This window comes from Anabrus simplex, chromosome 14 (genome assembly GCF_040414725.1).
Source record: "Anabrus simplex isolate iqAnaSimp1 chromosome 14, ASM4041472v1, whole genome shotgun sequence".
Classification (NCBI taxonomy): Eukaryota; Metazoa; Arthropoda; class Insecta; order Orthoptera; family Tettigoniidae; genus Anabrus; species Anabrus simplex.
Window position 1 is genome coordinate 27440004 of NC_090278.1, and position 27061 is coordinate 27467064.

At 37.8% G+C, this 27061-nt stretch overlaps 1 protein-coding gene across 4 annotated transcripts in view; it reads left to right on the forward strand.

Moving 5' to 3' along the window:
- ttk (zinc finger and BTB domain-containing protein ttk) overlaps positions 1-27061 on the forward strand; it is a 436183-nt gene that overhangs the window by 383330 nt on the left and 25792 nt on the right. The window contains exon 5 of one of the 4 annotated variants that reach the window (XM_067157918.2): positions 19684-20069. The exons of 2 other annotated variants lie outside the window; for them this stretch is intronic. In XM_067157918.2, the coding sequence (XP_067014019.2) occupies positions 19684-20069 (386 nt within the window). Of the gene's footprint in view, positions 1-19683; positions 22868-27061 lie in introns of those variants that run through there. One more of the 4 variants, XM_067157917.2, reaches the window with a different exon arrangement.

Below are 27061 nucleotides of genomic sequence, written 5' to 3' on the forward strand. Positions count from 1 at the left end.
CTCAGTCCAGATTTTTTGTATTTGTTTTTTGCAAGATTTCAACTGATTCCTCGAGGGCATATATCCACAATTATGCAACTACTGAGTTTTCTCCAGGCCCTTTGTTGCTTTTGAGCCGGGCAGTGTGGCACTTGATTGCATGTTCGTCGGGTGGTCTGGAATCTGGGCACCTGAGTGTGGGTTCATTGGTCTCAATGAGGCTTTGGGATTTATCGCTGTTCAGTAGATTCTTGAAGTAGTCTGCTGGAATGTTACAGTTTTCTTCATTTGAAATCGCCAGTGTACCAGCTTTTCGCTGAAAGCATGGAGATGGCGGCTTATAGCCAGTTTTCCTTTTGAATGATTTGTAGTACTCTCTGGTTCCATTTCTCATAAGTGATTTTTCATACTTAACGTTTCTCAGTTCTGATCACCAGCTATTTGGGCCCGTTGATTTTTGTAGGTTTCCCAGTCTGTTTCTGATTTCGTCAAGTAATAATGTTTCCATGCATCGAGCCTTTCCTTGGGGACTGATTTACAGATATCATTCCACCAGGCATCTTTTTTGTTTCTTTTTATTTCTGCAACTTCTTTGGCAGACTCAGTCAGGGATCTTTTGGTGTTCTAAAAGTCACAGTCGCTTGGTCTAGCCTTTTCCTGGAACTCCACGACCCGTTGTCAAAGTTTATCATTATCAAAACATACGATTTATTTGGGGGGTCTTCCTTGTGTTTGTGGGGATCGGTTTGAATTTGATTATACACATGTAGTTGTCTGAGGTCATGTTTATGCCCTTTTTACTTTGACGTTCATAATCTGAGCTGTTTCTCCTGGAGTTTGTGACGTGATGACGATGACGACGACGATGATGATGATAATAATAATATACACTGAGCAGTTGTGACCCATCTTCAGGAATACAGGTTATCACGTTCCACAAAATCAGAATTACTTTCACAAAAAAGTCACTATCACCATCTAAAGTATGTAAATATTCAAGTACAGTACTCAAGAATCATTCAGCCTTGAACAGGGTCCAGTAATTGAAATAAGAATACAGTACAAGCGCACTTAGAAACATCTATTTAATTATGATTTGGGATAAAACAGAGAGCAAAGCAAAAAATTAAGAAAACAAAATAAACTAAACTAAACTTGTAACAAAAACAGATTATAATGTATTTTTAAGGCACTGTATTTGTGTAAAAGGAGAAGAGAAGAAGCTAATATGTCCACCGAAATATTGCTGCAATTTATCCTTGTTCTACTAATATTTGAAGTAACTCTAATGGAATAATACAGAGCGGTAAGCTCGGCCGTGGGCCAGGACAGTGCAAGCGTGTGCTGTGTGTCACAGTAGCAGACTTTCAATATGAAGCTCCTGCTCAACCTGTTGATATTATACACTGTGTTCTGTCTCTGTTTCTGTAGGTGATGCTGCAAGTGATGTCCATCTGCACATTCTTGACATCTTTTGATGAAATTACCAATCACCCACATGAGTTCTTTTTCAGTAATGTTCCTAATTTCTGCTGTAACATTCCCCTAGGTTATTGGCCTTCATCGTGCCTTGCTAATACAAACCATTCTGTAGGGGAGGTAGGAGAATGCAGAGGAGGTGTGAACTGTTCACTGGAGGGGAAGAGAGGGAGGGAAGAGGAGAGAGTAAGATGGTTGGATTCTACGTGTCTATAGCCAACGACTAGAAAATGAATGCATGATAATGATTTTTGGAAGAACTTAATGTACAGTAGTGAATTAAAAATAACTTTGTATGGCTTCTTCTTTAATGGTAAAGTAATGTACAGTAGTGAATTAAAAACTTTGTATGGCTTCTTCTTTAATTGTAAAGTAATAGCCTACGATGCAGTTCTGTGTAGCAGGCCACTGCCTAAATTCAATTAATTTAGTACGGATAGGTGTATCATAACACAAATTACAGATGTACTTCGCATCAGAGTAACCTCCAGTGTGATTAACCAAGAGCTAAAGAAAAATAGTGTGAAATTTTGTTTTACCGCAATTTGAATTGATTTGGTAGCGCTAATGGTGAAGGCTATTTTTTCTTTTTAATTAAGGACCGGTTGTCCATATCTTTTGATATCCTCTTTGGCACAAACATTTGCATGTTGCCACTTCGGTACTGTGTTGTTACTTCATGGTATAGAATTTAACGCGTTAAGAAGATGGAACATTCTGCCGCGTGTGAGATACGGTCAGTTATCTGGCACTTGACAGGAAGAAACATGCCACCGGCAGAGATTCATCACCAGATATGTGAAGTGTACAGCCCCAAAGCTATGAGTGATGGAAAATGGGTAAGGTTGTTCAAGGAAGGTCGAGAGGATGTTTGGGACGACCTACACTAGTTAAACCAAATAAAATAATAAGCGAGTTATTCCACCTTTTCAGTACAAATTAAATAGTGGAATAACTCGCTTATTTTTTGTTTTTGTTTTAATCAAAGTTCAATACGGACCCATAATATGAAATTCATTTGTTCAGACTACACTATTTGGCCATTTCTGATCAGCAACATTGCGCGCAAGGATGACCCCTCCCCCCCTTTCAACTCATTCACTCAGACTGTTCACAGCATTCTCTCTGTCACTTTACTTTCCATGTTTCAAGTTCAGTTCTCTACAAAATTGTGTTAGAGAAGTTGGACTACAGAAAGATGTGCAATCGGTGGATTCTGAAGGTGGTGACTGAGGAACACGAGAGTGAAGCGATGTGCCAGTGCTTTGACATTTTTGACCCAGTACAATGAGGAAGGGGATGAGTTATTACAACTAAATCGTCGCGGTGGACAAGACATGGGTGTCTGATGTGAATCCAAGCATTAATCATTGGAGTGGCAACACACATCATCTCCAATGAAAAATGAAATTGAAGCAGATTTTCTCAACTTAAAAGATTGTAGCCTCAATATTTTGTAACAGATGTGGTGTTCTGCTTGTAGACTTCATACCACTGGGGACAACAATTAATGGAGTTGTGTATTTTGTGACCTTGATAAAATTTTGCAGATGATATAGATCTCGATTCTCATAGGGAACTTGCAATATTTGTCCTGAATGAGTAAATTCATAATTCCACTATAATTGGTCCGTTACTAGAAATTATACGTTTTCTGGCTAACTTATTCTTATACGGCTGGCATTATAAACATTGTCTATATTTTCCAGACTTGTTGGCTGTGGTGTAACATTATATGGTAGTCCCGACTCTTCATATAAAACTGCGCTAGTCATTTTCAGCGGTTCCGACTGACTTGATGGCTATGAAGTTCTTAGTGGAATGAAGTGGTGTCGCAATTCTACCTCATTATATAGTGCAGTCTGTGGTCGACCATGGTGGGGGATGGTCACTGGTTGGCTGGTTTTTGGTCAGTGATAATACAAGCTACAGTGCGCTGCTCGCCTGTTGGTCTGTCATGGTCGGGGTACAGTTGCTTATTGGCTGTTCTTTGGCCAATTATTGAAGCAATGTGGAACCTGGTGTTGGTCAGCCTGCCTTGGTGGAGTCGGCAAATGATCACCCATTGCTCTTTCTGGCCTGCCACAGCCACAGTGTCCTCAGGATTTAAGATTCTCAGGAATTAGGGGTATGGTCACATTTCCTATGTGTTTCACTTGTTCTTTTCACACTGTCTGTTAGTAGGTAAGAAAAATGAGTTGATCTGAGAACACGTGTTGTAGAGGAAGCAGAAATGATATACTTGTATGTGTGGGCTTTTCATGATCTGATGAGACCGGGTTTTCTGAACGAAGTTAACATGATTAGTGTAAGCAGAATTCCAGAATTGTGGGCAAACGTTTTGGGGATGAATTGCAAGCTACAAGCAACAAGTGAAATATTTTGTTGGTTATGGAAAGAGAAGTGTGCCAGGATAGGCTAAATCATTGAATGATTGATTTCAGAATGTTATTGGGAAACTTGATGTGCTTTTCTTCAGCATTAGTTTCCTCTTTTATTGTGAACAAGTGTATATGAGAGCACTTTTCAATGAAGTTTCTTGATGTTCTTTACAGTTAATTTTAAGATAATTTCAAAACTGTGCGTAAAAGTGTACTGAATGTAAGGATGTATGCTTGTTGCATCATTTCCTAGTTCATCTGTATTAATGGACAGTCTTTCTTTTTCCACATTAATGGTTGTTCAAGAATGCATGTTGTCGGTATAAATGGGTAGGGCAGCTGTTTTATATATTACATTTTTTGTGATTGGTTTATTTCTGTAATTATGACAGTTGAAAGTGAAGTGTAGAATTCTACTTTCTCATTCAATTGTTCCTGACTATATTCAAAAATATAAATGTTGCAGTATTGATTTTTTATTCCTGTTATATCTGCGCTCCAATGATCATTTTCAACAGTATGGAGAATTTACCTCTACAGTCACCGCTCGGAGTATGTGCGTGTTATGTTCATAAAATTTAAAGAATTGATCAAAACTTGAACAATGAAGATGCACTCCAGGAAAGAAAGGTAATTGAGTTTTCCTCTTGTTAGATCATTTGTTATGTTTTAAATCTCTAGTTGCTGTTGTTATTTTATATTTTGTGAATTTTTATTGCCAGAGGGCTGAAATGTAGTGGCAGCTTTATATTGTTTTCTTTTTTGTTTTGTTCGTGGCAATTGTCAAAAATGTCATAGTGGTTATTTGCTGAATGGAATTAGCTCATAATTAAATTAATTGTTTAATTAAGCCATACTGTGTTTTAAAATTGCCTGGAAGTTAAATACCTTTTACTGTAATCAGGCTATATCTATTACACTGCGTTAGGAGCAGGCTGCTTGGGAAGAGTTTGAAAGTAAGCTACGGATGATGTATTTCATGCCTGGAGTAATACGGTTGTGCAAAATGCAGTAGTCTCGAAAGTAACTATACAGAATTAGGATGTGATTTTCAATACAAAGTAGCTTATTTTTTGTTTTTAGTATAAAGCATGCATATATCTTTAAAAAAAAAAAAAATAGTAGTTTCATCCTAGTTCATACAGCCAGAGGAAATCTCTTTATTTCTCAATACAGGTATCAAATCTTTGATGATAGATGCCATCTGTGTGTGTGTTTTTTACCTGTAGGCCATTTCAGTAATGGGGAAGTATAAGAAAAAATTAATCTGGCTGAATTACAGTTTCACGAAAAGTATTTTACTCAATTACAATTACAAATTACTTTTGCAACAAGTACTGTAATCAGTAGATTAAAATTACAATTACAGTATTACTTCACAGTCTGCCAGTCTCAGGAAATCACTGACTTTCTTTATTTCTTTCTATTTTTTTTTTTGCATGGGGCTGGGATGATACAAAATTTTTCAAAGAAAAATATATTAATTCATTTTGCATTTTCTTTTTATCATACAGACGTGAAATGGTTATCACAAAGTAAGCATGATACCTTGGAACATTCAAAATGTTTTATTCCCATAGTTTTTATTTTGCTGACTTCTAGCATTTCAAACAATTAATCATTTATGAGGTTTTGAAAATTCTGATCGCTAAACCAAAGTACATTTTTGCACATGCTGCGGGGGCACTTGAAGGAATAGAAGGGTATCTCTGTTTCCAGGCAAATGCTGGGGCTGAACCTCAATTAAGTCCATGGTCGCTTCTGTGCTCCTATTCCTTTCCTACTCCATCGTCACCAGAAGACCCATTTATGTTGGTGCAATGTAAAGCAAATCGTAAAAAGAATATATCTTTTTAATTTTTAAAAACATTTAGTAATGGATATTGTAGGGTAAGTTTGATGTCTTTGTAAGTACTGGAGAGACTGAGCAAGTGCTGTGTGGGTTGGGTCGTGCAGCTGTGAGTTTGCGTTAGGGAGAAATTGGGTTTGAACCCCACTGTCGGCAGCCCTGGAGATAGTTTTCCGTGGTTTCCACATTCTCACACCAGGCAGATGCTAGGGTTGTACCTTAATTAAGGTTACAGCTGCTACTTTCCCCATTGTAGCCCTTTTCCATCCTTTTGTTGCCAAAAACCTTGGATGTGGAGGGGGGGAGGGGGGTAGCAAGAGAAAAACCAAACAAACAAACAAACAAACAATACCCATCCTGAACCAGTAAGAAATGAGACTAGAATTGCGCGATGAACTGCACTGAACACAGAACAATACTTTCCAGACATACTGTTAGAGGCAGGTATGAATATTAGTACTAGGGAAGGGAAAACATTTCATGGCTTACAGGAACTAATGCTACCAAATATCTCCCTCTTCGTAAATACACTGGCTTCTTTCGTGACTTCGTGGATATAAAAGGATGGTTGTGATGGTACAAAATAAATGTTTGAAATAAATATACAGAGGTTGTTTCTTTTTTTAACATTCCTCTTGGTAAAGTTAATTTGCTTTATTATTAATATAGGCAGACTTTAGACTTGTACAATCTTTCTTGAAAGTAAAAAGTAATCCTCTTATTATTTTCTTTGCAGCTAATCAAGAGTCAACACTTTTCTTAGTTCTGTTCCAACACTAAAGATAGCAAACAGACTGTAAGGTATGGCTGCGTCTACTAGTGATTTAGTGCACTACATTCATTCAGAAATACATGTACAGATTTGTCTTCATTTTACTTTTTTTTTTAAATCCAATGCTGCATGGTAGCGATGTCATTGCTGAATAGCTCTCATAACTATATTGTACTTCTCATTCTGCCAAAAATCCACTGTGATAGCATTGTTTGATGATTGTTGGGAATTTTTTTATTTTTAGTTTTACTGTGTCAGCAAAGTACAATTGTATGTAGCTTAGTTGTCTTAGCATTTTGTGATATTTATATATGCTGAGAAGTTACCGCTGCTTAAAGGATTTCACAAAGTATAATATTTCAGAATTAATATTCTTTCAAAATTTTCTCTTTTAAACCCTATAAGAATGGTTGCTTTGTGTAGATTTTGTTAACTTCTTCATGCTGACATCAGTGGAAGATATAAGTTGCTGGATATTTTTCCCATGCAGTTTTGAAAGTACTAAATCTATCATTAAATATTTCAAAGAAAATCGGATCCTTTATATAGGAGATGGTAATTTCTCTTCTGTTGGTTGTCAGGTGGTAATTGTGAATGCTGCTATTTTTCTTTTTTATGTATCATATTATACATATATTCTATAAAAATATTGATGTAGCAAAACAAAATTATTTTTATAAAATAATAAATGCCTTTGTGTAATTGTAGTCTTTATTTATTTGCTTCTGTTTTTGAGCTATGAAAAAACAGAGCCAGTTGGGTGGAGTTATTCCCTTGGTCCCATCCTATCACAGTTAAGGAAATTAAATTTATAATGAACAACGTAACTTGTCTATCTTGTCTGCAGACTTATGTTCATGATTGTTTTCTTTTTAGTTCTTGTTCACTGTTTTTTGTATTACATTGAGTTTAATGTGCATGAACATATTGCATAATTAGTCTGAGCGATTCTTGTAGAAGGAAAATTGATGTTGGTGATTTGAAGTTAATGCTTTGATTTGTTGTTGTTCTTAAATTATGTTATAATGAGTTATAACATTTTTACAAGGCTTTTCTTTTTGAACACTATTGAAATGTTGGAAAACTTCATTCATGATTCTGAATGTTTATCTGAAATCTTGTTCATAACTGTAGAATACCGTGCATATTATTAATACCTGCAGACATGTGTGTACCATTTATATCTCTTTGTACTTCTTCATTTTGTTGTAACAGCAAATCAGTTAGCATTAATTACATTTCCACATTCATTTTACTAAATATAGATTTAAAAAAAAATGCTAATTTTAAGCTGAAATAATGCAAGTTATTTTCACATATACACATTATTTTGTGTTTATGGCAAATGTATGGTGATACTGTGTTGAATACCAGCTTGAAATTGGTGAATTATCTTTATTAAATTGTGTTGCATGATGCTTTGTTTTGATTATTTTGTTAGTATTGTGTGCTGCCATTAAATGTTTGTGCTTCGTTTTTTGAAAATAATTAGCTTGTATTGGTGGTGTCATGTAGTATAGTTCGTTATTTTATTGTTGACTTTATTTGGGTGCATAGGATTAAAAATTGTTGTAAAATAACCAGTAAGAAATTAACGAGTATTTTGAAGATTGCTTTAGTTTCATGAATATCATTAAGGTGTTTGGTAAAGTATAGTAGAATCTGAAATCTACAAAGTTTTTGTGGTTCATGATTTCTGATTTTGATATCAATAAAAAGGGCAATGTCAATTCTTGTTAGGTGTTAGTCCCAGTTTTAAGATGTTAAGTTTTTGTTCAAGGTTGATTCTTAATTTAACATGCCCCCTCTGCTAAAAAGATACTATTTCCTTCATTCTTGGTAGTAACTTCTCCCAAAACTGAAAAATGGTTTCCTTTTGGAATTATAGATATCCATATTTACACACATGCTAATTTGTGATGATTGCAGTCTCCGTGACTGGTTCAGACAGCTTCTCCTCTAGTCTGAGGTTATATTTTCATACCCCATTATACGGTGTTCTCTGTATAGTAAATTTTTAACATAACTAGACAAAAACTTAATTACTGCTTCCCTGCTACCAATAATATATATTTCATTGGTCTGGATAATTAGACCTTTAACTTATTCTATGCTTTTTTTTTTTTTTTTTTTTTTGCTAGGGTCTTTACGTCGCACCGACACAGATAGGTCTTATGGCGACGATGGGATAGGAAAGGCCTAAGAGTTGGAAGGAAGCGGCCGCGGCCTTAATTAAGGTACAGCCCCAGCATTTGCCTGGTGTGAAAATGGGAAACCACGGAAAACCATCTTCAGGGCTGCCGATAGTGGGATTCGAACCTACTATCTCCCGGATGCAAGCTCACAGCCGCGTGCCTCTACGCGCACGGCCAACTCGCCCGGTTTCTACGCTTTTAGAGCGTTAAGTATATTGATACATAAAATAATAATCATACGGTCTGAGCAGATCTTCTTATAAGATGCGCAGTTTAGGTGGCCTGCATGTTTGTTTTGACATTTCAATTTTACATGTTGCAGCAATGTAGAACTGGACCTGATGATTCATAATGTGTAGTCACTTTTGCTAAGTGCATTACCTAAAAGAGGTCTTTAACATGCCAACAAATATCAGTCGGTCAGTTCTGGAATCAAGTAATCCTCGGGAGGGTCCCATACACTGGTTATTAATTATTATTTTTTGTTTTGTTTCTGAATTTGGCCAATTATGGACCGCATAGAACTTCAGGATTCTTGGCCTTCCTTCGCTTCCCAAAACCTCTTCATTCTTTCGCTTCTCATCTTTCTCTCCTCTTCAGAAATGATCCATTCAGGCCTCCATTTTTGTGCTCTTCAAATTTGTTTTTAGACTGTCGACTCTTCTTCCTAACTCTCGTCAGTTGTGGATCATCTGCAGTGTAGTTGCAACTTCTTCTGCATCTCTCTCAACTTCTTCCACCCACTTGAAGGTGGCCTTTAACCCGGTGATGTATTTGAAGGTCTTCTTAGTCAGTCATCTGTCACTCATTCTTACTAGGTGCCCGTAGAATTTGAGCCTTCGTTTCCGCATTGTGTCCGTGATGTTTTCAGTGTACTTGTAGAGCTCCTCATTTCTCCTTTTCGCCGCAAGTGCCATCAGTAGTCTTCTGCAGTCCCAGAATTTTCTTCTGAATCCTCGAGTTCTTGCAGCTTCTCTTTTTTATTTAAAATAAGGCACTCTGAAGCGTACAATCGTTCCCGTTTTATTATCGAGTTATAATGTTGGATTGTGGCCTTATAATATATTCCCCTTTTTCAGAATAGTTCTGAATCTACAAGGGGAAACCCACGGTAAAGAATAGCTCCAACATAATGATCCTAGGGCAGCCTTTGTAGTTAAAAAGAACATAATGGTTTCCATCATCAATTTCACTTCAGCATCACAGGATCTTGTTCCTCTCCTTTAGGTTTAGTAATAAAGCCTATACACCTATCAATGAACATGCCCCTATAAACGAAGATAATAAGAGAAACCCACAAAAGGGGGGGGGGGGTGACTTTTGGGAAACTCTAAAAGACGCAGCTTCCAAAATCCGTCAACATCACATAAAAATCATGCTCGGTGACTTCATTGCTCAGGTTGGCAGGGAAAAGAAGTACAGAACAATCATGGGGGACTACCCGGCACATAGACGAATGAATGAAAATGGTAAAAGGACTTCTTGCATTCTGTAGACATTTCAATGTTAAAATAATGTCCACATATTTCAAAGCCTTCTCAAGGAAGAAGACAACATGGGTCTGTCCTAACAAGATGCTAGGGGAGTTCAAGATCGACCCTGTTGCAATAACAGCCCGAAATCGAAAGGTAATTCTAAACTTCAAAGTAAGAAAGAGTGCCAACATCGACTCAGGCGACTCAGAGATCGAAGTAAAATTCCAGCCAGACAGACCCAAACCAAGAGCCAACAAGAAGCCCAGAATCAATACAGACACACTGAAGCAAAACAAAGATAAGTATCTTTGAAAACCTGTCTAACCTAGCTGGGAAGAGATTGGAGAATCGTTGATCAAAGCATCTGAAAGTTTGCAAAACCCTCCAAGAAAACGGAAGCACAGGTGGTGGAAGAAAAGTGTGATGAAGCACCTGAAAGAAGATTAAAATCCTGGAAGAGGTGGAATTCCAATAAGACCTAGGAAAAATCGGAAGACTTCAGGAATGAAAGATCATAAGAGCCGAGAAGAGAAAATGACAGTGATAGGGTGGAGAAGCTGGAAGAAGGTTTACAAAGAACATCACCAGGGAGTTTTGCAGAATCTTCATAGAGAAACTACAGGGATACCAACCACACCAAGTCTTTGGTTCAAGCGAACAGCTGGAAGTATAGTTACTAACAATAAAGAAAACTGCTAGCAGCTCTTGGCAACTATTTCAAAGTGCTGCTCAGCTGTGAAGGACTTCTGGAAATACTAGATTCCCAGAAACAAATTCACGACAACCGTATATTTTAAATGTTTCCAGTTTAAATGGTCATGAAAATCCGGATACAACTTTAGAATGTTCGTCAGCAATACTACGAAAGTTACTGCATAATTTACCCTTTGCAATTCCTTCTTCATAGCACAGCCACGATAGTAATTCAAGCTACGATTCTCTGCATTGTGTATCATTCACATACTTCTCTGAATCAGTAACATTCAACTTGCGTAACAATGTAACCAAACCTTCAAAATCGGTGTAGAATCTGCTATTTTTTGCAATATGATAAGATGCCATGAGCAATGCATTCATATGCTGTAACATATTAACATTAATTTTCTTTACGCACTTCGCTAAAAGTGCTGAAATTTCCGTTTGCATGAAAATTGAAATTGAAATTTTGACGTATTTTTAATGTTTTCCCACATTCGCTCGTTCTGTATCACTTTGTTTTACATTTACGGGCCCTACTTACGAAGAAATCTGAAAGAGTACACTGTTCTCTACTCGCATCAGTCAATTTGTGCGGCTTTGTTCCTTTCATTTTGCCGATTTTCTCAAGTATAACACAGGAATGTAAAATACACCAGTGTTAAATGGCTTCAGAGTTCGCAGGCTTCGATATCTGATGCTACGTTGCCAATTTTCCATAAACGCACAGGAATAAAAACAACCGTATTTCTAAACTGCAAACCGTTCAATACCAAGATGCTGTATTTAATTTAAAGTATAAATATTGTTGGGTGAAAATACAAGAATTGATAAACACGTCATTCTGTATGTTCTAAATGCAAAGAATGAATTCCACGGGAATTTATCAGCACTGCTTCAGCGGCAATAGTTTAGAAACGGCTAGTCACGGGAAGGAAGGCAGTAATGTAGTGTTTGTGGAATTATTTAACGAAGTAGTTCTCTGCATTTCTCCACAACTCAGGTCTGATCTTTGCACTCGGTTACCAACAGCTGATCATCTGTAATGGAACTCGATGTGTTACGATATGTCCACATGAAAGGATACTTATTTGACGGGTTACAACGATGTCTCCCATGACCGCTAGGCAGCTTCCATGCAGAACTGAAACGTCCAGTTCCAAGGTATGAAGAGCAATTACAGAATTCAAGACTGCCAAAAGCACTGAAAATGTTTATTGCACATATTAGAATATATGAGCTACAGAAAAAAATCGTGAAACACCACACGACTTGTTACAAGGGAATGTACATGTAAGGGAACTCTGGATTTCAAAAAATAAATTTTCAAAACCAAATTTGAAAATTCAGGCGCCAGGTAAAACTTTTCAGGCGCCATGGTGACTGGGTGCCCGGTATTTTTCGACCCCTGGGTTTAGCAGTAACGAATACATTCTTCAAGCATAAAGCTCTTCACTGCTACACATGGGAGGCTAGGAGTACCAGATCTGTGTATGTATGTTTAGTCCTCAGCCCGAAGGCTGGTTGGATCCTGAACAGCTCCGCCATCAGCTGTCATAGATGGCCTAGGCATCACTGAAGAGGCGTACTAGGGAAATGAGGAGCGAGGTAGTTTCCCGTTGCTTTCCTCACCGATCCAGAAGTTGCTATTACATATCAGTCTGCCAAGCCCACTGAAATGCATGCACCAACCGACCCTATGAGCAATATTTTCACACCATTCATAGCAGGGACTGGCTGCAGAAGGAATGGCATTACTAGCATCACTCGTACCTCAGTCACTTTCATTTTGTCAAAGCCAAGGTTAAAGCTGAGACAGATCAATGAAAGTAACAAGATTGCTCTAGCCCATACCAGAAGACATAGTGCACTGTAAACACTAGGTCCCGCCAGCAAAGGCATGTACCAGATCTATAATAGACTATATCTTAACAGACTTCGAATTCATTAAATCTGTTAGGAATGTATGTTGTTTATTTTTTTTTTTTGAAACAGACCACTATCTGATCTGTAGTGAACTGTCTGTAAACGAATAAGGGTAGAAAATCTCCAGGACGAAATTATGCAGAAGTACATGGATATAGTATTAGTAGGTAGTTCTGAACAGTGGACAGTAAGCAGGTTCAGGATATAGAAAGAGAATGGGTGGCATACAGGGATGCTGTAGTAGCAACAGCAAGGGAATGACTAGGAACATCTTTGTGTAATGATGGGAAAAACCGAACATATTGGTGGAATGATGAAGTGAAAGCAGCCTGTAAAACTTAAAAAGGAGGCTTTTCAGAAATGGCTCCAAACAAGGGCTGATGCAGATAAGAAATTGTACAGAGTTGAAAGAAACAGAGCAAAACAAATAGTTGCTGAATTCAAAAAGAAGTCTTGGGAGGATTTTGGTAATAACCTGTAAAGGCTAGGTCAAGCAGCAGGGAAACCTTACTGGACAGTAATAAAGAATCTTAGGAACAGAGGGGAAAAAGAAAATGAACAGTGTTTTGGGTAATTCAAGTGAACTCATAATAGATCCCAGGGAATCACTGGACAGGTAGAGGAAATATTCTGAAAACCTTCTCAACGTAAAAGGAAATTTTCATGGTGGTGTTGAGAATAACAGAGTTCATGGGGAGGAGGAGACTGATGTTGGTGAAATTACGCTTGAGGAAGTGGAAAGGATGGTAAATAAACTCCATTGTCATAAAGCAGCAGGAATAGATGAAATTAGACGTGAAATGATGAAGTATAGTGGGAAGGCAGGGATGAAATGGCTTCCTAGAATAATATTAGCTTGGAGTGTTGGTGAGGTACCTTTAGATTGGACAAAAACAGTAATTGCAACTGTCTATAAGCAAGGGAACAGGAAGGATGACAACTATAGAGGTATCTTGTTGATTAGTGTACCAGGCAAAATATTCACTGGCATCTTGGAAGGGAGGGTGCGATCAGTCGTTGAGAGGAATTTGGGTGAAAACCAGTGTGGTTTCAGACCACAGAGAGGCTGTCAGGATCAGATTTTCAGTATGCGCTAGGTAATTGAAAAAATGCTATGAGAGGAATCGACAGTTGTTTGTATGTTTCGTAGATCTAGAGAAAGCATATGACAGGGTACCGAGGGAAAAACGTTAACCATACTGGGGGACATTGGATTAAGGGTAGATTATTAAAATCAATCAAAGGCATTCATGTTGACAATTGGGCTTCAGTGAGAATTTATAGTAGAATGAGTTTGTGGTTCAGGGTACTTACAGGGGTTAGACAAGGCTGTAATCTTTCACCTTTGTTGTTCGTATTTTGCATGGATACTAAATTGATGTCAGTAGGTAAGAAATTCAACAGAATTGAATGTCGGATCAGTGATACAAAGCTGGAACATTTAGATAATTTCGGTATTTAGGATGTGTGTTCTCCCAGGATGGTAATATAGTGAGATTGAATCAAGGTGCAGTAAAGCTAATGTAGTGAGCTCGCAGTTGCGATCAGCAGTATTCTGTAAGAAGGAAGTCAGCTCCCAGACGAAACCATCTTTACATCGGTCTGTTTTCAGACCAACTTTGCTTTATGGGAGCGAAATCTGGCTGGACTCAGGGTATCTTATTTACAAGTTGGAAGTAACAGACATGAAGGTAGTGCTGGTACAAACATGTGGGAACAATGGCCGGAGGGTACTCGGAATGAGGAGATAAGACTAAGTTAGGAATGAGCTCGATGGATGAAGCTGTGCGCATAAACTGGCTTTGGTGGTGGGGTCATATGAGGCGAATGGAGGAGGATAAGTTACCTAGGAGAATAATGGACTCTGTTATGGGGTAAGAGAATGAGAGGGAGACCAAGATGATGATGGTTAAGACTAACGATTTAAAGATAAGAGGCATAGAACTAAATGAGGCCACAACACTAGTTGCAAATAGAGGATTGTGGAGAAATTTAGTGAATTCACAGGGGCTTGCAGACTGAACACTGAAAGGGATAATGGTCTATAATGATGATGATGTATATATGTATGTATGTATGTATGTATGTATGTATGTATGTATGTATGTATGTATGTATGTATGTATGTATGTTAGAATATGCCTGGTATGGATTTAGTGTCCGTCATATTATAAAGTGTGCACAAAACGGTGCCATCTTTGTGTAGGGCATATTTCCATTTGGATGGCATATGTACAAACTTTCCCCTGATAAACTCTCGTTCCGGTACCTGTGAACTATGAACCATGCAAATCTTGTAGCCCATATCCTGGACATTATGCACACCAAGTTCGGTTGTGTGTACTATAAGTAGTTTCATGTCTAGATTGGGTTAACTACGGAAAGTTTAATTGTAACCACACGTTACCCTAGAACTTGTCAGAAATGACTCTACATACAGGTATTCGAAAGTATATGGAAGGAGGAAATTAGAAATGTCTGGGCTTGTTGAAAATGTGACGTAGTGTGTGTTATTAACAAGTGATCTTCATGTAAAGAGTAGGGAGGAGGAAGATAAGGTCTCATTGATAAGTATGAAAAAGGGTGGTGCAAAAGTAAAAGAGGAAGACAGAATTCCTCATGTGTGAGTGCTCTTGACTTCCATACCATGCGCAGTGGTGGTGGTGGTGGTGTCACAAGGTGAGAGGAGAAGCAAAAGGTTAGCAGTCTGTGTGTGCTATGGAAGCGCTGTCACCTTGCCATTCTGTCAGTTGGTGCGTTTTCAAAGAGATTTCAGTTTGAAAACCGATTGCCTTGCCATTTTGAGAGGCCTGTAGTATGTTACGTTAAGAGGCTGACATGAGTGCGTAAAATTTGATAGTAGACAGACAAATCTCCTGTCATATTCAGGGCACATTTTGAGGAGATCAGCAGAGAAGTGGGAAGAAAAGTTAAGCACTACCTTTGAGCTTTCGTGCTTCCTTGCCCATGGAATTTTCATTGAAAGGAACTAGTCTTAAAGGTGACCTTATTGAGCCAACTACAGTTTCGTTGGTTATACCTTGTTCGTGGCGTCCATATGTCCCACATGTTACCAACCTTGTAGATGACATGGTGGGGGGAGTTCACCGCTTGCGGTACTGGCAAACATCAGGCTTGTTGCTGATTTTGAGCTGTTCATTATCCTCTCTGGGGATTTACTGCTCCTCTTGAAATTGCAGCCTTTCCTCTGGGTTCATCAGCTAAGATGGATTCATCATTATTAAGGCTATTTGTTACAGGAATATATTTCAGGTTATCCTTCAAGGTGTTGAAGTACTTCTTTAGACCTTGAGGATCAATCTAAAACAGAACTTAACAATAATAAACATTAATATGGTTAATATTGTAAACTAATTCATTCAAGTACTCCAGTAGAGTAAATAACAAAGATACTGTAAATGCTGAACCTAGAAAGGCAGTAAAATAGGCTTTTTATTTGTGTATGTTAATAACATAGGTATGCCCTTTTCACAGGAATATTTCTCTAAATTCTGGTTGATAGTCTGGCATTCCTGTGAAGGAAGGCGGCTACTCAGTCCTCTCCAGGGAAGATATTTTTGAACACTTTCACAATTCTTCCACTCTTTTCCAAGTAGTGTTTTGCTAACACCTCTAAATCAGATATTGAGAATTGAAAACTCCACACTACAGTAAGATGTTTGAAAATAAAATCTTCTTCCTCCTTGCTAAATATGGGCTGCCTCTCTGCTTCCTAACATGTTTATCACTAATGTGTGCACCCAACGTCGACCTTAGGATACCATATTTTAAGACAGCTTGTCTAATGGGCAGTGTCTGTGCCCTAATGTTTTCAGTTACAATTTTGAAGTGTGGCTACATGTCTGCCATGGTAACAATATGTACACATTGGCATGGAATGCTGTTAAAACAGAACAATTCACTCAGCTCACCCAAGTCAAAGGAAGTGTGCTAATTCATGTGCCTGAATAGCCAGGTGGGAGACAGTACAGGAATTGAATTTCTTTGCATAATTCCATCTTGTAAGAAATACAAGTAATTATTCCTATTGTTGCATGCTATCACTACCAGGAACCCTTAATGACAATTACTTTTTTATATATATTATAAGCACAACCATGCCGTATTATTAAAAGTTAGACTTATTCATCTTGGTGATTTCAAGGTTAGATATTTTTATTTAGGTAACAGCATAATATCGTATATTGTTCGTCGCTCCTGCCACATGGAAAGTTTTGACTGTATGTGCAGAGGCTGGGTCTAGGATACATTAAAGGAATTATATAAATGTTTGATAGTAATTATGACAAAATGGCCAACTCTAGGCAGCCTTGCTGACTCAAGCCCGGTTGACGGTACCTCGGTAACATAGTTTGTTGCTCAGAAAAAGTTGAGTACAACATTCAACACCATATTATGGCTGCCTGGCACAAATGGCGGGAAGCAACTGTTGTCATGTGACGAAAGAATGCTTGTCAGGTTGAAAGTATTAGTATAGGCCAGTCGTGACCTATGGAAGCGAGACCTGGAGCATGATACAGAGCCACATTTGAGCAATCCAGATGACCGAATATGTGACGTCACAAGGAGCCACAGAATAAATATATAATGATTAAAGTATGAAGGCTTTCAATATTCATTCAATAACGAATATTTGTGAGGCAGTCTTGGCGTATGTCACTGATAAGCTGCAAGAAAATAGACTGCGCTGTTTTGGACATGTTCAAAGAATACCCTCTGATTACATCAGGAACAAAGCACCAAAACCTGTCCCTGCCTGGGTGGAGATTTGGAAGTAGACCCAAAATGAGGCAGATGAATGTGGTTGTCAGGTACATGCAGTCCTGCAAACATTCTGAGAATAATGTCATTGACAGAGTAAAGTGGAGGAAGAGGAAGATAGGGAAGGCTAGTCCCACCACCATGTGAGATAAAAGCTAGGAAGAGAGAGATTATGTTAGAATGTGAAGGCCATGAACATGAATTTTGCTTCATCAGTCTGATTTCAACACAAACGCACCTTCTTCTTACCCTAACTTGCCGTGACTTTCCAGCATACATCCATTTCTCACACACTTTCACCAAAATGCCACAAGGATTTGAAATGGAACCGAAAATATGATTCTCTGGCAGTTTATGTCCGGTGCTCTGTCATCCGGATTTCTTTGCCAGGTACTGTAGCGCGCTAAATCTATGACTGCTCAGTTAAGTCAGTCAGTCCTTGATGATATTGTGGTTTCTTCTACTCCACATCGCTAGTCCTTGAATAATCAACACACATTCCATTCTGAATTTGCCTGTTTTTACGTTTCAGCATACTCAAATTCTTCTAAAAAAACCTTGTTATCCTGTCGTTAATGTAAGATACATGCGATGATTGTACTCGGTTCACTGACTTGCCTGCTGATACCTTTGCTGTCCTTTACAAACTGTGATAAGTGCTAACGCTGTCTTGACCAAGTGCAATTTTATTTTCAATGTACAATACATATGAGAAGATGATGTATATATTTGACTCCCTGTAAGAAGTACTGTAGAATTCAGAGGGAAATTCTGGGTGGACTTAAGAACATAGCCTGGAAATATTTAATCTTCCATTAATTTCATTGGTATTGATGACACCATCTCTAATGCCAACGTATCCAAGAATTATTATAGGAGTCTACCTTTGGTTACCAAGATTGTGGTTCAAACTTGACAGGTAGTCTAATTTTTGAAGGGCAGAAGAAAGTCCAGTCAAGACTTCTTATCGTACGATGTTGGCACGTGAAAGATCATTGGTGACATTTAGTGTTTACCCAACAAAATTAATTAAAAAATTCTGATATAAATTGGTCTGCAGAATTGATATATTGCCGGCCTAAATGGCGTCAGATTAAAATGCCTGCACACGGTAGCTGAGACCTTAGAGGATTATTATCATTATTATTATTATTATTATTATTATTATTATTATTATTATTATTATTATTATTATTATTCTTTTCGTTTCAGCCATCTATGGGCTGCGATTACGCAACTTCCATTGCTTTCTCAAGTTCTTTCTCCTTCCTCTTTTGCCAGTATTCCTTCATCCGTTGGCTTGCTCGTGCTTGCTCTTCTGCCGAGAATACTCTATTCTTCCTCGTTTTCTCATCAGCTAGGTCCTTCACCTCCGCAACTCTCTGCCTGAAGATTTTTCTGTTTGTTATATCTTCTGCCGTGATCCTACATTTTTCTAAATCTCGGTGGACTTCTTTCACCCATGGGACTTGTGTCTTCCTGTTCTCCTGGAAGGTGAGGATCCTGTTTGGCGAGTCTCTCCGATCCCATCATTTTAATATGTCCGTAGAATGTCAATCTCCTCCTTTTCATTGTGGTGGTGATGTTTTCAAATTGTTGGTGGTATTATTATTATTATTATTATTATTATTATTATTATTATTATTATTATTATTATTATTATTATTATTATTATTATTATTATTATTATAAATTTAGAAATGAGAATGAGGGTAAAAGCAGAATCATGATTAAAGAAGTAGAGGGAAATTATAAGTAAAGAGTTATCACCAGTCTGTAAGAGAATAAGAGTTTTGGTGGCTACCATGTATGCGATACTGCACTGACATCTAGGTTCCCAAGAACACCTATGTTTGAGGGTGTCCCTTTCTGAACATAAGTTGACAGGCTCCGAACCTGGCTCAGTCTGATGGCATTTAAAGATGCTCGAATACACACAGACTCTTGCGGGACAAAATTCTAGCTCTTCGATGTCTTCAAAAACCTTAGAGTAAATAATATCATTAGAATGTTAATTTTCTTACTTGTTTAGGCAATAGGAGCTATTTTTCATTACATCCATTGAAATATTTTGAGACTGGTTTTAAATGCAAAAATGAATTTCATTTTTATTTTTTTCTCAGAACATTTGTGTTTTTCTTCTTTGCAGATCCACTGTTAATTCCCAAGATGGAGAGCAGTGGTACAGGGGAGTGTACTACGCCTCGTCATGACTCGGATGGCTCAATAGGCGGTGGTGGAGTTTTGGAGGATGGAAGCGACTCCATGATCCAAGGTTCCCTATCCGCCCCTCCTGCTTCCCGCCCAGCAACCAAACGCCGACCCCGTCGGCGGGCTACATCAGCCAGTCAAGATCCGGCAGAGCAACTGACAGAGATGAGTGTCCGGGGTCTTAACCTTTTTCGTTATGCCTCCATATCGGAGGGGGTGTACAAGTGCACCGAGTGTGCCAAGTCGGACGTTCAGAAGACGTTCAAGAATAAGTACAGCTTCCAGCGGCATGCATTTCTCTACCACGAGGGCCACCAGAGAAAGGTATTCCCTTGCCCTGTGTGCGCCAAAGAGTTCTCTCGGCCTGATAAAATGAAGAACCATATGAAGACCGTTCATGATTGTTTCATGCCTAAGGATTGCGTTTTCCCTCTAGGGTTTTTCTTACCACCTTAACGATGATGGAAACTTAACGTCCTCCACCTCTGTCATGTGCTTAGGACATTTTGACCTTTTTAGTCCTCAAGTGGAAAAGCATAAGGACAGTTTTCTTTATGCCTTTTTTGAAATGCCTAGAGTATTTTTTACAAAGAGTAGGATTCGTAATGAAAGACATGGTTTTCTGGAACTACATCAACAAACTAATTAATTCGTTCGTTCGTTCATTCATTCAGTCACGTTCTGATGGTTTGCAATACAGAAGAAAGTTGGTTGTGTAATATGAAGAAACACCTTTTAGGTTATGGAGGTTATCAGTTACTCTAATTGGGAAGAAAAATCCAGTGAATATTTACTGGTGTGTGGCAGAGTTGGTTAGATGCGTGAATCCTCTAGGTTTGAATATCTGTTTGTTAATTGATGCGCAAATGCAGTCTACCTATCTCAGTACGTTTACTGGCACATAAAGCATTTTTATAGGGCCAAGCTTGAGTGGTTCAAACGGTAGAGTCCCGACTCTTTGAGGCCAGCCTCGTATCGGTAGATTTACTGGCACGTAAAAGAACTTCTGAGAGGCAAAATTCCGGTACCTCGATGTCTCTGAAAACCATCAAAGTAGTTAGTGAGACGTAGAAAATATAACATTGTTTGTTTGTCCAACCATTGTCCCGTTTTTCTACGGGGTCTGGTGTGAGGTGAGATGAATCTGTAGTGACGGGTTTTTATGACCGGATGCTCTTTCTGACGTCAACCTTATCAGAGGAGTTAATGAGATGAAATAAATTACATGATATATGATAGTTGGAAGGGAGAGGGTGAAACCTGGTGCTGGCACACAGCCTACTCCTGTCAAATAGCACCAAAGGGTCTGCTCAAGGCTCAACATCCGCATCCGACGGACGAATCACCATCAACAGTATCATCTGCCTTCACTCCGTATGAGCACTGCAGAGAGGTTTTGGAATTTAATCCAGCGTTTTGGCACGCAGTCTAGTGATTAGAAATTGTATACCACCACCACCTCCTCAACACTGCCAACATTTTGATGGTGAAATTTTTCGACCAACAGGACTCGAACTGGCTAACCATAGTTATTATTTATTATTACATCTACACTTTTCTGTAAATACACATTTGAGTTTAATGTTTTCTTCTCAGTAAATCAATAAATAAAATAACGTTCTAGTCTCTTTGGTAAGACATAATATGCTGCAGTATTGTTGTAAGAAGGAATTTCAGATGGTATGTTAGGAACCACATTTAAAAATAGCTTAGTGCCTCGAGCCCCGCTCTGTAGTCTTATCTGATGGCCTTTGGTTCAATTCCTTGCTTGGTTAGGGATTTTTGTCCATATCTGAGGACTGTTTGAGGTCAATTCAGCTGACATGAGAACAATTGTGGAGATGGTGAGATAGTGGCCCGAGTCTTGAAAGCCAAGAATAACAGCCAAGAGGATTCAATCTACTGACCACACATCACCTCGTAATTTGGAGGCCTACGAGCTGAGCAGCATACACTTGTTAGGCCAAGGCCTGTCAGGGGTGTAGTAGTGCAGTGGGTTTAAAAAAAGTTTAAATAACAGTATTCTAGAAAAAGATGTCTGATCTTGTGCCAAAACTGATTTAAAACTTTTCCTGCATCGAAGTATCCTGTCAGTATCAGTGGTTCTCGATACTATAATGTTCAATTCTGTTTGTTAGTATCTGTTGGAAAGTTGAGCTCTGTGATTATTTGGGAAGGAAACCATTCTTTCCTTTAGATTAAAACCTTTTGGACATGAAGTGATTTAAATTATATTTAAACTTCTAAACTTAGTTTGTTGATGAAGTGAAGGAAACGCTGTGTATTGAGTCTGGCATTAAACTTTCATATATGTATATATATGAAAGTATACCTCCCAAGCTGGGTATATTAGAAGAAGAAACTAATAATGGCATTAAAAACAAAGTGAGAACTTGTTTTTTTGAACACACACACTCATGTAAATTTGTTATTTACAAAATCTGAGAGTTTTAAACTTCTATTTCTAAAAATTCTTTATATTATCATATTGAGATGGGACTCAAAAAAACCAAAATACTTTTGCTCATCATTACATATTATATAAAAGCTGTTATCTTGTTAAAATAAGATTTTTATCTATAGTTCTGTTGAGATATGAAAGGAATATATAAATATATATTTACATACAAAACACTGCAACAAAATTGCAATAACAATCAAGCACTTCACTCTCTTCTGTTCTTTTTTTATGCATGTTTTAATTCTTCTTCTTTCTGTATCTTTCCTGTTTTACACCACTTTAAAGAGAGTCTTTCCAACTTAACTGTTCTTTATAGTTTTTAAGCTAGGCATATTCTTTCAGGCAGTGTAGAGGAAGCTGCGTTGTTGATGTTTTTGAAGTTCATTTAATGGCGGCAATCATGTTTCTATCCCCCCCAAATCTTTGCATGATTTAGTAGTATCTCTGTCTAATTTTACACCTTTGAAAAATATAAAATTCATTGTGTTAACATTGTTATAGGGGTGTGGTATGTGGATAGTCGTATCAAATTCCTCCGAATGTGTGTAAAATTTTAACAAGGAATAGTATTTTATTCTACTACTGCTAGGCATACTGGCAAAATCTCACTACAGGAAAATTCTCTTATCCCCAACAAATCCTGCATTAGTTGCAGGAGGAGAAGAAGAGGAAAGAATGAAAGAAAGAAAGAAAGAAAGAAACGAACAAACAAACAAACAAACAAACAAACAAACAAACAAACAAGGAAAGAAAGGAAGAAGCCTCTCAAATAGAACTGGACAGAAAATGGGTAACCTGAAACTTTTGCAAATGGGCTTGTGTATTACCATCCTAGATAGAAATGGCACACGAGGTCTGCGATTGCAGTTCAAGATGGTATTAGTAGAATTGTAGCTCTGACTGTAGGAGATACCCATGAATTGCTTACACTGCAAAATGTGAGTAGCTCAGATAGTAGATCACTAGCCTTCTGAGCCCATCTTAGCAGGTTTGATACCGGCTCAGTCCAGTGGTATTTGAAGGTGCTCAGATACACCAGCTTTGTGTTTGTAGATTTACTGGCACGTAAATTAATTATCAACAATAATATGTCACGGAAATTGACCACCTGAACAATTTTTCTATTCTATGAAGAATGTGAAATTATGTCCCTAAAGCGGACTAAACGGAAAAGTTGTGAAGTAATGTTTCGAAAATTTTTATATCTTTATCAAGGAAATTATTGTTGTTCATTGATTGTATCCATTATTATTTATCAATTCTGGGAACATGGTGCTTGTGAATTGTGGTTAATTAGTGTTATTCTGTTGTTTCTAGTAAAATCAGTATTGGAATGCTGTGAAACAAAGTCATGATTTGAATTTGCCTCTATTGAAATTCCTTAATCTGATACAAATGACTATTAAACCAGCCCTGCTTCAGTGAATGAATTGTGTAATTTGAACTCATGTTCCCAAGTTAACAGATTTGATCCTGCCTGAGGCAGATGTTTCATGGATGAAAGAATCCAAGTTTCTCCATCTTATCTGAGGACATGTAGAGACCCAAGGACACTGTTGGTCATCCAGCTGGCATCAACAGTTTACCTAGCTAGAATTGTTGGTTTTGCTGCTTAGGCGCTTATAAAAGAGATCTCAAAATTGGCAGTGTTGTTATTATTTTACGCAATGTTGTGTCCAACTATGGGGTGTGATTGTACTTCTGAATTTTCCTTCTCTTCCCGGAATCTCTTCGTCCTTTCATGATTTTTCTTTCGTTTTTCCATCCATGCAGTGATGGTTCTCATCTTGAGTTCTTCAGCAATATGATGTTTGTTTACCATTATTATCATTCATTTAACTTCGCTAATCGGCCAACTAGGCACCACGATAAGCCTCACTTTACATTCTGGCATTTGTCCATTTTTCGCTTGATCCACATGTCTTCATTAGCTCCCTTTGTTTAGCATGATGTTATTCTGTCCATTTCGCACCAGTTGCCCATTTTTCGTCTCGGAAAGTCCCAAAAGTCTTGATGGTTGCTCTGAAAAGATTTTGGTTTGTACATCTTCTGCTTGTATGCCCAGTTCTTTAAGGCCTTTCTTGACATTAACGTTTCATGGCATTGCCGTTTTTGATTTTGAGTCAAATATACTGAAGATACATTTCGTCCATCGAGAGTCAATCATCCGTTGTATATGACCGTAGAAGCTAACTCTGCCTTTACACATTGTGTCTGTGATCTTCTCTATCTTAGAGTATACTTCTTGCCTGGATTTTCTAATGTAGATGCCATTTTTGTAGTTTGGGCCAAGTATGGTGCGTAGGATCTTTCTTTCTTTCCTCTCTAAATCTGCAAGCAAACATTTCTCGGAAGGGGTAAGGCATTCACATGCATACAGCAATACTGGTTTGACGACAGTGTTGTAGCGGCGGATTTTTGTGTTCAGAGAAAAGCCCTTTTTGTGGTATATGTTGCGGGTGGTTTGGAAAGTGACTTCCATTTTCTTGATTCTTGCTGCTATGGCCTCTTTGTCAAGTCCATTTTGCGATTCCTCAAGGTATTTAAATTTATTAACATGGTTTATCGTTCCGTATTTGGTGTTTTAGCTGTGCCTTATCATCTTTGATGTTTGACATTACTTCTGTCTTTTGAAAGGTAAACCCATTATTATTATTATTATTATTATTATTATTATTATTATTATTATTATTATTATTATTATTACTACACTGTGTTTCAAGCGCACACAGTAATAGTATTCTGTAATGAGATTTTGCCATATAATGCCCTGTTTGAATATAATACAGTACTTACCTGTATTCTTGCTTCGTTTTCTCTCCCTCTCAACTTTGAACCATCTTTCTCCCCCCCCCGCCCTGTGAAGTGTTCTTGTGATATACATTATGTTTTTGGTGCTTCATGCCTTATCACTGCCTGTATCAAATATATATTATTATAAATAAAATGTTCATTGGATGAACTGATGTAGAATCAGATTTAGTACTCTTAAAAATGAGAAATATACTAGAAAATGTGACTGAAATCTTAGAAGAGCAGTATTGAAATACTATAAATTTGTTAGAAATAAATGATAGAAACCATTATGAAACAAGGTTGTAAATCTGGAAACTTCAGAATTGTGAAAATGGCTGTAGTCTAGATGTTGATCTATGAAACTGGAGGGATGGTGAACAATTGGTCAATGCATTCATGTGACTTCTGAGGTTCAGTAATAATATTCCATCATACTCCCATGCAGGGTGTCTATTAGAGATTATCAACGAGTATCAGTGGGATTGGTGATAGAGTTCAGTTGTTGGTACGTTCTCAGTTGTCTCTCTCCCCTTCCCTCCTTTCTTTTTTAATTTTGAAAAAATATCTATGAGGTGCAGAAATAAATACTGTATGGGATTAAAATGTCTGTGCACTGGCTGCATTGTCAAGTTATAGGCTGTTTAATTCCAATTGTTCAATAGAAAGGTTAAACTTGCCTTTCCTCTTCCATCACTAGGCCAAATTTTGTTACTTCTGAAGACTTATACCTGGAAAGCTTAGCCTCTGTAATTATCATAACCACCAAGTGAAGGAGTTTCTCCATTACACTTTGTATTTATTTTAAAACTAAAATAAAATTTACAACTGTTAACTGCACATAATCCACGTAACATATTTGTCTCAAACGCTCGCTTTTTGTGGTGACCTATTGGTGTTCTGTGCTGTAGTGCGATCATCTTTGTTACTTTACTTTTTATAGCATTGTTTAACAGGGTTGGTTTTTTTAAAATTACAGTTAAACCTCTCTTTTGCAGACACCGTCGATTCCATGGAAAAAATGTCTGTGACGGGAAGTGTCCGCTAAAACGAGGTTGTAAAAATTAATTGAACATTTTAACAGCAAAGAACATTCACCTTAAATATAAGCATACATCTTTATTTTTGGTTATTCAAAATAATTTCTAAATAAATGTTTGCCTGGGACATATGAAAAGTGATTTCACAGGCTTTATGTTCATTACAGCTTTGGGAAGTAATCATTCAACTGAGAGTACAAATTTAGCACATTTTTCTTTACTGCACTATTGTTGAAATCCGGCGTGACACACAAAGTCTTTATTCATTTAACGTCAACTTTCAGGTTATTTGCGATTTCTTGCGCCTTTTCTTGTAACATTGGCCCACTCAGTTTCTTTGCTCGAACACGTGAATCCCTCATAAACCACAATATTCACGTCTGCGAAAACGTGACTCCCTCTTTCATTTCATTTCTCGATTCCCATTTTCCTTCCACTCACTTAAAATGTAATTTTTATTCTTCACAACTGTGTTTTCACGCAGTTTAATTTTTCAGGGAGCTTTTTTAATTGAAAGTACTTCCGCACTACACTTCTTGTCTCAAGGTGTAAACATGTTCGTTCTTCCAACTCGTGATTATCGGGCGATTGAAATGCTATGGTATTTATGCCTCAACAGTCAGCATGTTAAAGTCTCTTCCTTGTCAAGTTTAACTGAACTTTCTGACCTCGACCTTAACAGCGAAAATCTGAATTATGAATGAAATGATGCAAGATATGCTGGAAAATCCCTTGGTAACTTGCTAGCAAGCAGTCACTGGTAGCATTCCCAGGCAACTAGAATTCTCAGAATGTACACTAATTAGAACACAAGACGACCCTAACGAAAGCTTTGGAAGGAGCCCTCTACAGAGTTAACGTGTCCACTTAAATGCGGTTCATTTATCACGTGTTTTATGTAAAATAAAGTTGGTTCCATGGAAAAATGTCCATATGGAGAGGTGCCCGCTGAATAAGGGTGTTCTTTAGGGAGGTTCAGTTGTACCATTAAGTTTGTGCAATTGCAGAAACAGTATTAGGCA